Source organism: Suncus etruscus, chromosome 17 (genome assembly GCF_024139225.1).
Source record: "Suncus etruscus isolate mSunEtr1 chromosome 17, mSunEtr1.pri.cur, whole genome shotgun sequence".
Lineage (NCBI taxonomy): Eukaryota > Metazoa > Chordata > Mammalia > Eulipotyphla > Soricidae > Suncus > Suncus etruscus.
The window spans coordinates 42,420,475-42,433,992 of NC_064864.1; the positions used below are offsets into that span (position 1 = coordinate 42,420,475).

The following is a 13,518-nucleotide window of genomic DNA, read 5'->3' on the forward strand; positions in this document are numbered from 1 at the left end:
AGAAAGACGAAGACAAATTTATTTTTTGAGCTGGGTAACTTTTAAGGGTTGAGCTCTGGAATGCGCGGTGTAATTTTGGAGATCAAAGAAAGTGGGAGATAGTCAGGGAAACAGAATGAAAGGCCATGGCTAAAATCTGCATATTAAAGAACCGATACTGAAGGTGAAAAGAAGTTTTGTTGTGGGTTAGCTTTGTTTTGGGTAAGCAGGAGAAACCAGGTAATTTTCAGGGAAGTGGGAAGAGAGAGAAATGTTTTAGAGTTTTGGGGAAAACTGAAAATTGCTTTACTCCTGAGCTAAGTTTTGGAAAAAACATGATCTTGGCGCCAAGGTAGCAGAGATCACAGAGAGCTGGTCAGTGGGAGACTTTTGGCGGGATTTGTACTGTGCTTCTTTGTTAGAAAGAAATATAGAGGCCTGATTTCTAATAATGGTCAAAAATAGAGAGATAGTTACAGCCACGTTTAGAATTATGGCCAAACAATCCACGCAAAGGGTCAACTGATTTGACTGCTCTAAGCGGGCCTTTTTGGCAAATAATTCTTTTTCAGGAGTGCAACACTTCTGATGTGTGCCCTTCCTGAGTGGGGTGTAATATTTATCTGTATTTTTGGCATTGTGTTTTGTAAGTTCTTTCTATAACTTGAAAATTCCCATTATCATATGTATGGGGGATCTATATATATAATTATTTCATTCAGAAAAATTATATTTACATTTCCATTAGAACAATAATTCCTTTTACCATACAGAATGTTTTCAGTTTGATGTAATTGATTTTGTTTATTTTTTACTTCCCTTACAGTTGGAGTCAAGACCCCTAGATACATCACTGAAACCAGTATCATAGAGTATATGGCCTATGTTTCTTCTATGTATCTTAAAGTTTCTATGTATTTCAAAATTTTACATTACATTTTTTTTTTGGTTTTTGACCACACCCGGCGATGCTCAGGGGTTACTCCTGGCTGTCTGTTCAGAAATAGCTCCTGGCAGGCACGGGGGACCATATGGGACACCGGGATTCGAACCAACCACCTTTGGTCCTGGATCGACTGTTTGCAAGGCAAAAACCGCTGTGCTATCTCTCCGGGCCCTTTACATTACATTTTATGTCTAACAGCCTTATCTGTTTGTTTTTGTTTGTTTTTTGGGGGGCCACACCTGGCAGTGCTTAGGAGTTACTCCTGGCTCTGTACTTAGAAATCACTCCTGGCAGGCTTGGGGGACCATCTGGGATTCTGGGAACCGAACCCAGTCCATTCTGGGTCAGCTATGTACAAGGCAAATGCCCTAATGATGAGCTGTAGTTCCAGACGCATATCCTTCTCGTTTTGAGTTAATTTTTATATAAAACAGTGGTCCAATTTCATTTCTTTTGAATGTGACTGTCCAGTTTTCCTAGTATTATTAATAAAGAAATGTTGAGGACCCTCTCTAATTTCTCATCCTCAGTACCCCAACGAAAATTGGTGCCTAAAACATCTGGGCTATAGTGAAAGACACTCATCTCAGAGGCCCTAACAACTGGAAGAAGACTGCAGGCAATGGAAAATCTGTTCCATAAAGTAAATCTCCAAAACTCTATTACCAATAATATATTCAGCATATATCAATAAAATATTGAACTTTGTAAGAGGTAGTTGAAAAAGTAAAACGAATCATGAGAATAAATAAGGGGCTACTAAATGATATAAGCAATATGGATTGGTGGTAGATAATATTTTACAAAATTATTTCTAATACATGTGCTTTTATACAATTTTGGCGTTTTCCCAGTAGGAAGTTTGTGGGTCTGGTAGAAAGCTCAAGGGTCAATTTGAGCAGTGACATCATATGGCCCTCAAAGCACAGAGGGATATAGTTCTGAAGACCCGTAAGAACTATTAGATATTGTTCTGGAGTACCTTGAGCAGCACAAGGATATCTCTAGTGGTCACTGACACCAGGCCTGGCTTTGAACTGCCCGGTAGTCATGTACCACTAGGAGTAGCCCCGTGGCCCCCTAAGCACAGCTCCCTTGATCCTCCTGAATGTTGACTTCCTCTCCACTCAGTTAACTACTAGATTTTGTGACAGCTTCAATAAACAGACCATGGATAATATGGTGCCGTATGACATCTACAGTTAACAAATGGGACTGAGGATCCAACCCAAGGTCTCCAACATGCAAAGCATACAGTTCAGTTCATCAAACTCTCTCTGGCCCTCCATAGCTAATTTTAATACATAAGTCATCCATTTATCAGTCCCTTCCCTTATTAATTCTTTCCATATATTAAAGTGCCTGTTTCAAAGGCAACACAGTAGGTGAACTGTGCTGGTGGGGAAAGAGACTGAAAAGGACATGGATTGGGGTCCTTGATGAAAGGAAGTGGGTATATTGGTGAGGTGTATATTGTGGGAATTATTGGAAACTATCATTTCATAACAGTATTGTAAATCACAGAACATTAGTCAATTAAAAATATTTTAAAAATAAATAAAATAAAAAGATCCTGCTTACTTAAGTGTTGTACAGAATTTTAGTTAATCATCACAAGAAACTGAGCAGATCTTAATGCTCAAAAGGTTTTCATTTCCTGAAAAGTACCTGACTAGACAGCAAAAGGTGAGATATTACCATTTTGTCAAAGTTTACAGAAGCTCTGGGCATAATTGCCTCACATTTCAGAAGTAACTAATTCAATATATCTCAGAATGTGATATACATTGAGTGAAATCACTTGATATATGACTCAAAAAAATAAAGTTGCCTAGAATCTACTCTAGACATACCAAATCAGAGCCTTTGGCATTGAGAATGAGCAACTTCTGATTGTACTTAAGTTTGAGAACAGTTGACTAACAGTGTCAATAGAGGATCTACAAGTTGTTGCCTAATACAGCTTCACCGACATCTCTACAAAAGATGCTACTAGCTGACTCCAAGCCACCAAGGAATGGTGTAAAACAAATATGCATATATATACATATATATAGCATAAACAGTTTAAAACTGCCAATACTGAAGACCAGAATTAATGAATAAATCCCTGCCCCCTCATCAGACAAGAAGAAAGTAAACCTATTTTTCCCTTAAGAAAGAACCAAGGAGGTTAAAAGTATTTGTTATCAAAATATAACTTTTCAACCTCGGTATGGCACATTCAGATCCTTGTCAGCTTAAAGACAATAAACAACAGTTATAATAAAGAGGAGCTCAGCCCCATGTGCAGCTGGACTGTGACTATTTTATTCTGGTTCCCACCATGCTGAGTCCAGCTGGAACCTTGTGAACTTTTCCTTATCTTATCCCACAACTCATTCTTCTTCCAATGAGAATTTTACTCACTTTCTGAATTTTCCTAATCTGGTCAGAGAGTGTGTCTAACAGGCGAGTTTTCAAGAAGTCCATCACCTTGACCACCCGGCCATCAATGTAGCAACTGGAATAAAAATAAAATAAAAATCAGATAAAATCTCAGGAGACTTTAAATACATTTCTCTAGCCAGTGGTCTCTGTTGCCTGAGGAAATAGCCCAGGGTTCACTTGGGGATCTCATAGTATTAAAAGATTTGACTCTGGGTATTTCTCAAACAAATAATAGGTTTTTAAATCTTAATCATTTCCACACTCATTTGTGGATTAATATTGTAATTTTTTCTCTCTCACTATATTTCATGTGAAACCACACTGCTTTTGCTATGGGATATCATAGAAATTGGGCAATGGGGAAGTTTATTTTTTTTGAGAAAAAGTAATTAAGCTACATCCTATGCTATACCTACCCCATACTTTAAAGTAATAATATTATATGTAAGAAAATATGTCCAAGCATTTGATAGTTTCCATGCCTTTAAGTAAGAAAACAAACACCAACTGCATAAACTTGCTAAAGTGCAATGAGTTGGTCTCCAAACTCAATTCTCTGAGCAAATGCTTCGTAGCTAACGTTCTCTGACTGTCCCAGAATAAACAGATCAATGGATGCAGGAATCAATTAATTAATAAACTGGACACATTAAAATACAAAATCCCTCTCCTGAAATAATAAATATGACATTCACTAGTAAAGTAGCATCTGTATTTTATTTCAATAAGGTGAAACATCAAGTAATAATTCTATATTCTGAACAATTTTACCAAAAAATTGACTTTTTAGGGACACCCTCTCCACATACAGTAAAGATTAAACTGACTCCACCTTAGGTAACCTTCATCACTCCATCTTCAGAAGGCTCCAAATTAAATAAGTTTAATTAAAGTTATTTCTTATGACTCCTGGGTGCTTTAAAAATCCAGTAAGTCTCCTTGACAGATGACTAATTATAGATTACTTCATACTTAATAAAATACCAAACCATTAGAACATATTATAGAACTATGAGAAATTTTTCTTGAAAGTTAAATCCTGACATAACTATGTGATGTGCTAGAGTACTTATATATTTTTTAAATTTCACAGTAGATATTCCTGTTAAGTTCTATCTTCTAAGTTTTCCCACTGGCTGCTCTCACTACCTTGACATTTTCTGTAAAAGTCCATGTTGAAGTCATTTGTATGGTGTGACTAGTATAGGTTTTGGAGCCAGAGAGATATCTGAGTTCCAAATCCAAATGAGCTATTTGCTATCTATATAAGTTTGAACAAATTACTTGGCCTCTCTAGGTCTCAGTTTTTTCATTTTAAAAAAGAATAAAAATATCTACTTCTCAAAATTAATTGAAGATCAAGAAGATAACAAGCATAAAATATCTGACATGCAATGGATCCTCAACAACTCAGTTCTTTCCTAATTTATCTATTTTTCAACAAAAATAAGATTAAAAAGAGAATTGGTGAATTAAATTAGTATATAATTCTAAAAGGAGAATTTTTTTTTGTCATAGATGCATACTTTTTGACTGATGTTTTATAGTTACTAACATTAGTGAATGCAATAAAGGTATGTCATAACATTTTAACTCATTCCTGGTACTGATGCTAGGCATAGAAACAATAAGTATTTATCATGTGCAATACACAGCACCAGGCAAATGCAGGTTAGTTACCTTATAACTTCTTCCTATTAGTACTCCACTATCAGCATCTTTGATTTTATTAAAGATCATTATTAGATGACATACAACACCAAGATAAGCACACTAAAACAAATAGTGTAAAATTAAAAAATAATTTATGTACAGGCATTTACATATGTATATATGGTATGTTTTGGTATGGTTTTTAGGGCGTATTCCAGGCTCTGCATTCAGGGATCACTCCTGGATGTTTAGAACAACCAGGGATGAAATGTAGAACTACTAGTAGCATGCAAGGCAAGTTTCTTCCCTATCCTCTGCACTATCTCACTAGTGTAATTTATGCAATACTAATCTAAAACAACTATAAATATTAGTCCTAGTGATTATATTATATGGTGACAAGGTATATGATGAAATGTAAATTAGTGTTATTTTATGTCTTACTCAATGATTCAATATCTTCATTTCTCTTTGATAGCTTCCAGTAACTACAACGCTTCCTGGGAACATTCTCCTTATCCCACATACTCTATGACCCCATTTGAGAATCCTTCTCTCTTCTCCTCTCTCATTTATTTCTTTATACTCCATGTACAGAATACAAAGCATACAAAACTTAGATTTTGAAAACAGTTCATACAGACTAGACCATGGTGGCAAAAAAGGGGAGCAGTTTGAGAGTGTTTCTAAAAGCCCACCAAAAAAGAGAAAGAAAATAAAAATAAAACAGAACTAAATGCAGAATCCTTAGTGGGGCCATCTGAAAAAGTTCACTGGAGAATCCAGCACCATAACCAGGAGATTCTCCATTACAAAATAAGAGGCAGTGGCCACTTGAAATCTAAGAAGTGGAGTGCTGACCCCAGGGAGGGGAAGGAACATACACCACTGCTCCATGGAAATGTGGGAAAGAAATAGAGTAGTAATATTCACACTCACTTGTTTTGAACTTAATATGGTCTGTAAGATAATAATAATAATAAACTAAGGTAAACTTTATGGTAATCTCAAGGCAAATATGCTTTGAAGACAATCAAGAAAAGGTAAATGAAAAGTATTACATAAAACCATTGCATAACAGATAAAAAAGTACAGAGGAAGAAAATTAGGCCACAGGAATAAGGATAAACTCCACAAATATGCAGGAGCCCACAGAGAAAAATAGTAATCAATTCCTTTACTTCAATAATTATACTTAATGTCATTTGCCTGAACTCAACAATCAAAAGAGTGACCTGATGGATCAGAAAACCCAATCTTTTGCTGCTTCCAAGGACACACACTTGAAATGTCATGACAAAGACAGGCTTAAAATAAAAGGCCTGAGATTCGAGAGGAAAAATGGCTGCCAAAAATGGCTGTGCTGGCCAGACTTATTTCAGACAAAACAGACATCAAACTAAAAGGGTAATGTCATGAGAGTCATAAATGGGCATGATATAATCACTAAAGTAAGTCAAAAAGACTTACTAACCCTTAGCATATATGTAGTAAGCAAAAGGAGCACCAAAATATATAAATCAACTATTAGCTGGCCTGAAAAAAGATAATGAAAGCAAAACAAGAGTAGTAAGAGGTTTTTAGGACCCCCATCCCTCACTGCTGGTTAAAGCAACCAACCCAAGGATCCATAAAGAACAGTCTTAAATGAATACAACAAATGGAATATTGTGCTTAATAGATATGTATAGGTCTTTCATCCACAAAAAAACAACATATTCATCTCCAGAATAGAAGACATACTTTGGCACACGTGGAGAAATTCAGAATAAAGGCAACAAAAACTATTGTTGTAAACATTTTAGAGCCTCTTCCTAGGCTACTTGTAACCTAACAAGCTGGATTCAATCATTCTCATTTGTTCCCTGATTATTCCTATAGATTGTAAATTAGACATGGGCAAAGAAGAGCTCCAGGCAGAAAACCAGTGTGACAAGCAATCCTTTCTTAATAGTGCAGGTAGGAAAAAATCTGGGTTAGATAAGGAAGGTCAGTGAAAGAATTAAAATGAGAGGCTGTGGAAAAAATACTAAAAGTTTTGTGGAGAGTCAAAGAGGAAAATTCTATGACTGGCATGAACTTGTAAGACACGGAACAGCTAAGGTAGTTGAACCAACAGCTGAGATTATGAAAAGAGATGAACAATTGTTGAAGATTTTAATGAAAAATACCTATCACAGGAAGCTGGAAATAGAAAAGAAAATATGGAGAAAAGTAAAAATAGAAATTTTTATCCTGTGTGATTTTTTTCAATTTCTAGATAATTAAAGAGGCCGATGAGGTTAGCTCATCTACAGAGAAAGAGAAAGGTAAAGAGATGTTAGTGACTTCTTAAAATGCTTCCAGATACGGTCGTAGGCTCTATTTTTACCTTTGGTCTAGCTAAGAGTCCCCTTCTTATCAAGTCTGTCCAACATGTATCTTTTTAAAGATACTGAATCAGATTTATATTTGGATGTCATTTACAAAAAACACACCACAAGACACTGAGAAGTTTAAGCTACTTTACTCCAAAACCACATTTATATTATGCTATAAAAATATGAACTTTAATCCCTCAGAATTTGGAATCACTGAGAGAAAACTAAAGTAAATAGGTAACAGTCAGATAAATGTCTGACTTTTTTTGAATGTCCATGCACAATTCACTAAATGCATTTACCAGGTAAGTATGAGACTTCTAAAATAACATTCAACCTCAGTGATCTCTGAATATTTGAAACTTCCTACTTGTTTCAGATTTTGGTTCAATGATATTGGTTGCCTGTAGAAAAGGAACCAATTTATAATTTAGATTTGGACATGAAAGAGGTAGAGAAGGCTGAAGTTATCATTTCATATGAATAAACAGCTAAATGATGAAGATGGTCATTTTGAACCAAATTGGATAAAAGGGGTATAGAACTGGATTACTACTTACTATCTAGAGGTATGGTTGATTTTTTTTTAACTATTCTGTAATTAATTCTCTTTGTTGATAAGAAACAAATGATGATTTTTGGCTACTAACCAATCTTTTCTCTAGAGTTAATTTAGCAATAGTTATAAAGTTATCAAAAGAGGGACCAGGATATATATATATATATATATATATATATATATATATATATATATATATATATAGTACAGCAGTTAGGGCCTAAGATTTGCATGCATTGACTGAACCAATATTTGCATCCTGATACCATATGGTCTCCTGAGCATTACAGGGTATAGCCCTGGAGGCTCCAGATCCAGTCCTAGAAGTAGTCGATTTGGCTAGGTAGTTCAATTTAGGTTAGCCTAAGCATCACATAGGAGTCACCTCTCCTCACGAAAGACAAACATTGGGAGAAGGGCCATGCCTATGATGTACCCAACTGAGGTGTGATTCCTGGCACCAGATAGTATCCTGAGAATGGCTAATAGAGCCTAAAGGCCCCAAACACCACTTATGTAACCCTGGTGGTTCCCCACACTGCTTCTTCAAGTCCTATCATTGAACCACCAGCCTGATTGGTAGAGTATTGCTGAGAATTGCCCCTGGGCCCTCTGAGCACCTAATGGATACCTGGTTCTATATAAAAAAAAAAGTTATCAGAAGATCAAATAAATCAAGGAAAAAAGGAAGAATTAAGGGAAAGGTGAATACTTAGAGAAATAATTTTCCTCCAAGCACTCTTGAAAATTCAGCATCACCCTACAAGTACCTGAACTGTTCAACTAAGAACTGATGTCAAGACAGGCAGTGCAGAAATAACCTTTCTGGAAACTATTATAAATGCAATGAGGTCTAAACCTTTGTGCGTGGACAAATAGCCTGTCTAGCTCAATACCAGAAAACATCATTTCTTCCTCTGCTGGTTTCTAGATTGACAGTTTGTATAAGCACACATCTGAGGAGGTGGCAGAGTATACAAAGGAATTGGAAGCACATACCAATTCATTCATTGACTTGATTTCCATTCTTAGTCTTTCATTTTATTTTCAGCATAATATATTTCATCTTATTTAAAATGTTTCACTTTTGGGGTTTGGTAAAGAATATAAATTCACTGTGATACATTAGAAGGTGCACAAAAATATAAAAATAAAAAAATTACTAAATCCAACACAGAACTCTATCCATTTTAGTTTATACTTCCAGAGTCTCATCACTGTAAATATACATAAAATATCCTATAATTATTTATTAAAAAAAGCTGATTCCAGATCCTATTTTACTTAAACCTGTTTAAGCTGAGACTCTCAAGTTTTGGTAATAAAGATAGTGAGATACTTTAGCAACTCCAGGTCAAATGATCTCATTTTAATTCCATTCTGATCTTTTGGGGAATTCTCTGACAGGGACAGGCTGCATTTCCTCTCTCTAAGCCAACCTGGTTTTCACCCCATCTGATTCCAATCCCCACCCTCCATTTTCTCTAGGCCCTTGAATGGAGTCTATATTAGATTGTACAACAATTAACCACTTATTCCCACTAGTCATTTAAAACATTTAATGAGGAGAGTTGGTTGGCTCCAGAGGCAGCTGGTTTTGTTTACCAGGCCCTTTACTTGAAAAGAAAAAACCTTTGCCCCTTATTATCTGACCTTCTTCTTTTATTTCAGGTAATTGCATTAGTGCTGGCTTCCCAAAGCTCAGGAATTTCCGGACCTATTTTTGCTGCCCTGTTAGGGAGGAGGGCAGTGTGACCAGCCTGCTTGCTGACTGTAAGTTTAAAACAGGGCTTCCCCCATTGAAGGGAGAAGCATGGATAATCATTAGAACAACTCGTTTGGACAATAAAACCTATTTTGACACCTCAAAGCTAAATACTAGAGCTGCTGGCTTGATTCTAAAAGTTTATAAATGTGTTTGTCCCATATTCAAAGGCATTCACTCAGGGCTCCCACTGAGCACATTTTTCTTCTCTCTAGACTTCAGGTTTTTCTGCCTCTACATGTTCTTGACCTTTACAGTGGAAAAATCTTCCTATCTTGTGCTCAGAATTGTTCTGGCAGGTAACACTGGGGTAAAATGAACATTACAAAAGTGGGGAAAATATTACTAGACTGAGCTGACTAAAAGGTTGGGCTAAGGAATTTTTCAAGTTTTTGCACTGGAAAATGTTATAGGAAAAAAAGATATAAAATATTATTATATAATATATAAATATATATATATATAAAATATTATAAAATAATATAAAAGTCAGAACTGCAGGTAGAATAGAATGGGTACCTCAAATAAAATATTTCATAAAAGCATGAGAGCCAGTAAAATTTAACACACACTGGGCCAGGTAGGGTTTGGGGGCTGAGTTTAAGTGCTATTTTAAGGGCCCTACTATCTTGATATTTTTCTCTCCTTACTCCTTGCACACTTAGACTCTTAAGTGTCAAGCCCAGATCATTCTCCCTTGTGAGCCCAGAGGAGGAAAAGACAGTGTGTCCTGACAGAGGCTCAGCAGGTTGGAGAAGGCAAGGGTTAGGAAGGTTTCTAAAGTTTCAGAGCAGAAGTGATGGCACACAAATTGCATAAATGTGGGCAATTGTTGAACTTATATCCAATTAAACTCAAATAGTGGGATCCACTTTAGAAAAAATACTAAATTAAAAAAATTAGGCCAGAAGATAATATGGCACATGAAGCATTTCCCTTGCATGTAGCTCACCAAAGTTCTGTCTCAGTCTAGTACCACATATGGTACCAGAGCCCTGCCATATTGGGGAGACCCCATGCCAGAGGCTTTCTCCCTAGGCTGGGGAGTGCTAGGAGGCTTGGCAGGCCCCATAGCCTAACCCCTATTTTTCCCCTGGACTCCAGGCCCTTCCTGGGAGCCGGCTCAGGTGGCCAGAAGTGGGTTCAGGTGTATTCTTAAGGGTGCTCAGGCTTCCCCCCTCCCTCCATACTCCAGGGGAGAGGTGCATGGGGAGGAGGGTGGGCAGAAATCTGGCTTCCGGTTTCCTCTTTGATTCTGAAGACCAACTCTTGCCAGGTATGGGGTTTGGGGAGGCCCCATACCGGAGCCCTTCTCCCTGGCTTGGGGAGTGCTGGGAGGCTTGGCAGGCCCCCAGCCATCCTTGTCTTTTTCCCTGACTCCAGGCCTTCCCTGGGTGCTGGCTCAGATGGCCAGAAGTGGGTTCAGGTGGACTCTTATTGGTCCTCAGGCTTCCCCCCTCCCTCCGTACTCCAGGAGGAAGGTGCATGGGGAGGAGGGTGGGCAGACATCTGGCTTCCGGTTTCCTCCTTGATTCTGGAGACCAGCTCTTGCCAGGTATGGGGTTTGGGGAGGCCTCATACCGGAGCCCTTCTCCCTGGCCTGGGGAGTACTGGGAGGCTTGGCAGGCCCCCAGCCATCCTTGTCTTTTTCCCCTGACTCCAGGCCTTCCCTGGGTGCCAGCTCAGATAGGCCAGAAGTGGGTTCAGGTGGACTCTTAGTGGTCCTCCGGCTTCCCCCCTACCTCTCCCTACACTAATGGGAATGCGCTTTGGGAGGAGGGCGGGCCGTTCTAGTACTGGTTTATGTTGGGACAGTCACTGAAATTTTTTTCTCCTTGTTTTCCTATTGATAGTATTGTATGCATATATTTTATATATCCATAACATCTATCTTGTATCAGTATCTTGATACTGCCCTACAAAAATCATTTCTAATATTTTACTGCCTCAGTCTCAACCCTTATTTCCCCCCATCTTCCCATGTAGGTGCGGCTCATGACATGAAGCTCACCACATAGAGTGATAAGTGCAGTTAGAGAAATAACTACCCTTAAAACTATCATAACAATGTCAATGAATGAGGGAAAAAGAAAGCCTGTCTTGAGTACAGGTGTGGGTGGGGTGGGGAGTAGGTAGATGTGGGAAATTGGTGGTGGAAATCCTGTACTGGTGAAGGGGGGTGTTCTTTCCATGACTGTAATCATACAACTACAATTATATTTGTAATCACGGTGTTAAATAAAGATAATTTATAAAAAAAAAAAAAGTAAAGGTGGGGCGGGGTGGGGAGGAAGGAGACTTGGGACATTGGTGGTGGGAATGTTGCACTGGTGATGGGGGGTGTCCTCTTATATGACTGAACCCCAACCACAATCATGTTTGTAACCAAGGTGTTTAAATAAAAATATTAATAAAAAATAAATTAATTAAAAAAAGAAATATTAGACCTATGAAAAATGTTTAATTTTAGTTCCTTTAAAATATTTTGACAACTTATATTTTCATGGAGCTCCAAATTTCTATTTTTCACAAATTCATGCTGATCCTAATAGACCTAAGAGTCAGAGAAAATATCAACTTGTTGTCATTACAAAATTTTTTTGAACAAAAAAAAAGCAAATTTGTTATCATCATAGCAAAGAATATATTATAGAAAGATAACACTTTACAATGAGTATTTCTATTTTAAAGAACTAAAGAAATAAATATTATTATTATTTTTTATTTTTGCGCCACATCTGGTGACACTCAAGGGTTACTCCTGGCTATGTGCTCAGAAATTGCTCCTTACTTGGGGGACCATATGGGACACTGGGGGATTGAAACATGGTCCGTCCTAGGTTAATGCATGCAAGGCAAATGCCATACTGCTTGTGCAATTGCTCTGGCCTCTAGAAATAAATATTATTACAGAAATAAAAAAGTTAAAATGTATTAGAAGAAAAATATAAAAGCAAACAGATGATAAGAAAAAATTATGAAAACTGAATAAAAAAGGAAATGCCAACATCTCTTATCAGGGGTCTTTTTGCTTCTCCAAATTCTTTTTTTTTTTTTTTTTTTGGTTTTTGGGTCACACCCAGCAGCACTCTGGGGTTACTCCTAGCTCTGTGCTCAGAAATCATCCCCTTGGGCCCGGAGAGATAGCACAGAGGCGTTTGTCTTGCAAGCAGCCGATCCAGGACCAAAGGTGGTTGGTTCAAATCCCAGTGTCCCATATGGTCCCCCGTGCCTTCCAGGAGCTATTTCTGAGCAGACAGCCAGGAGTAACCCCTGAGCACCGCCGGGTGTGACCCAAAAACCAAAAAAAAAAAAAAAAAAAAAAAAAGAAATCACCCTGGCAGGCACAAGGGACCATATGGGACGCCAGGATTCGAACCACTATCCTTCTGCATGCAAGGCAAATGCCCTCCCTCCTTGCTATCTCTCTAGCCCGCCTTTCCAAAATTCAATCCACTACCCTCTTTGCCTCTGTTCTTACCTCTGAAAGTCCCCAAGCACCACCATTCAACTCTCCACATTCATCCCTTCAGACATCTGATTCTTCCTTTCCCTAAGTTTCTAACCCCACCTCTCCTACTCTTACCACCCTTGTTTAAGCTCAGTTCCATCAATAAATAGCTTTTAGCCTAAAACAAAAATTCTAGCCTACTGCCCCACTTTCTTGTTATCTCTCTATCCATAAATTCCTGAAATAGTGTATTACTTGGAGTGATAAATAAAAACCTCAGCCTCTGTTTTCAATATCTAATTTATGCAAATATTCTTGGAAAATCTATAGGTTTAGGTAACAAATAATTTAGTTTTATTAGCCTTCATTTGATTA

General features: G+C 37.6%; 1 protein-coding gene across 3 annotated transcripts in view; it reads right to left on the reverse strand.

Moving 5' to 3' along the window:
• The window catches only part of HPSE2 (heparanase 2 (inactive)), a 722,966-nt gene that overhangs the window by 166,822 nt on the left and 542,626 nt on the right, over nt 1–13,518 (reverse strand). For all 3 annotated transcript variants that reach the window (XM_049790877.1, XM_049790876.1, XM_049790875.1), the window contains one exon: nt 3,335–3,428. In XM_049790877.1, coding sequence (XP_049646834.1) covers nt 3,335–3,428 — 94 coding nt within the window. The remainder of the gene's footprint in view (nt 1–3,334; nt 3,429–13,518) is intronic.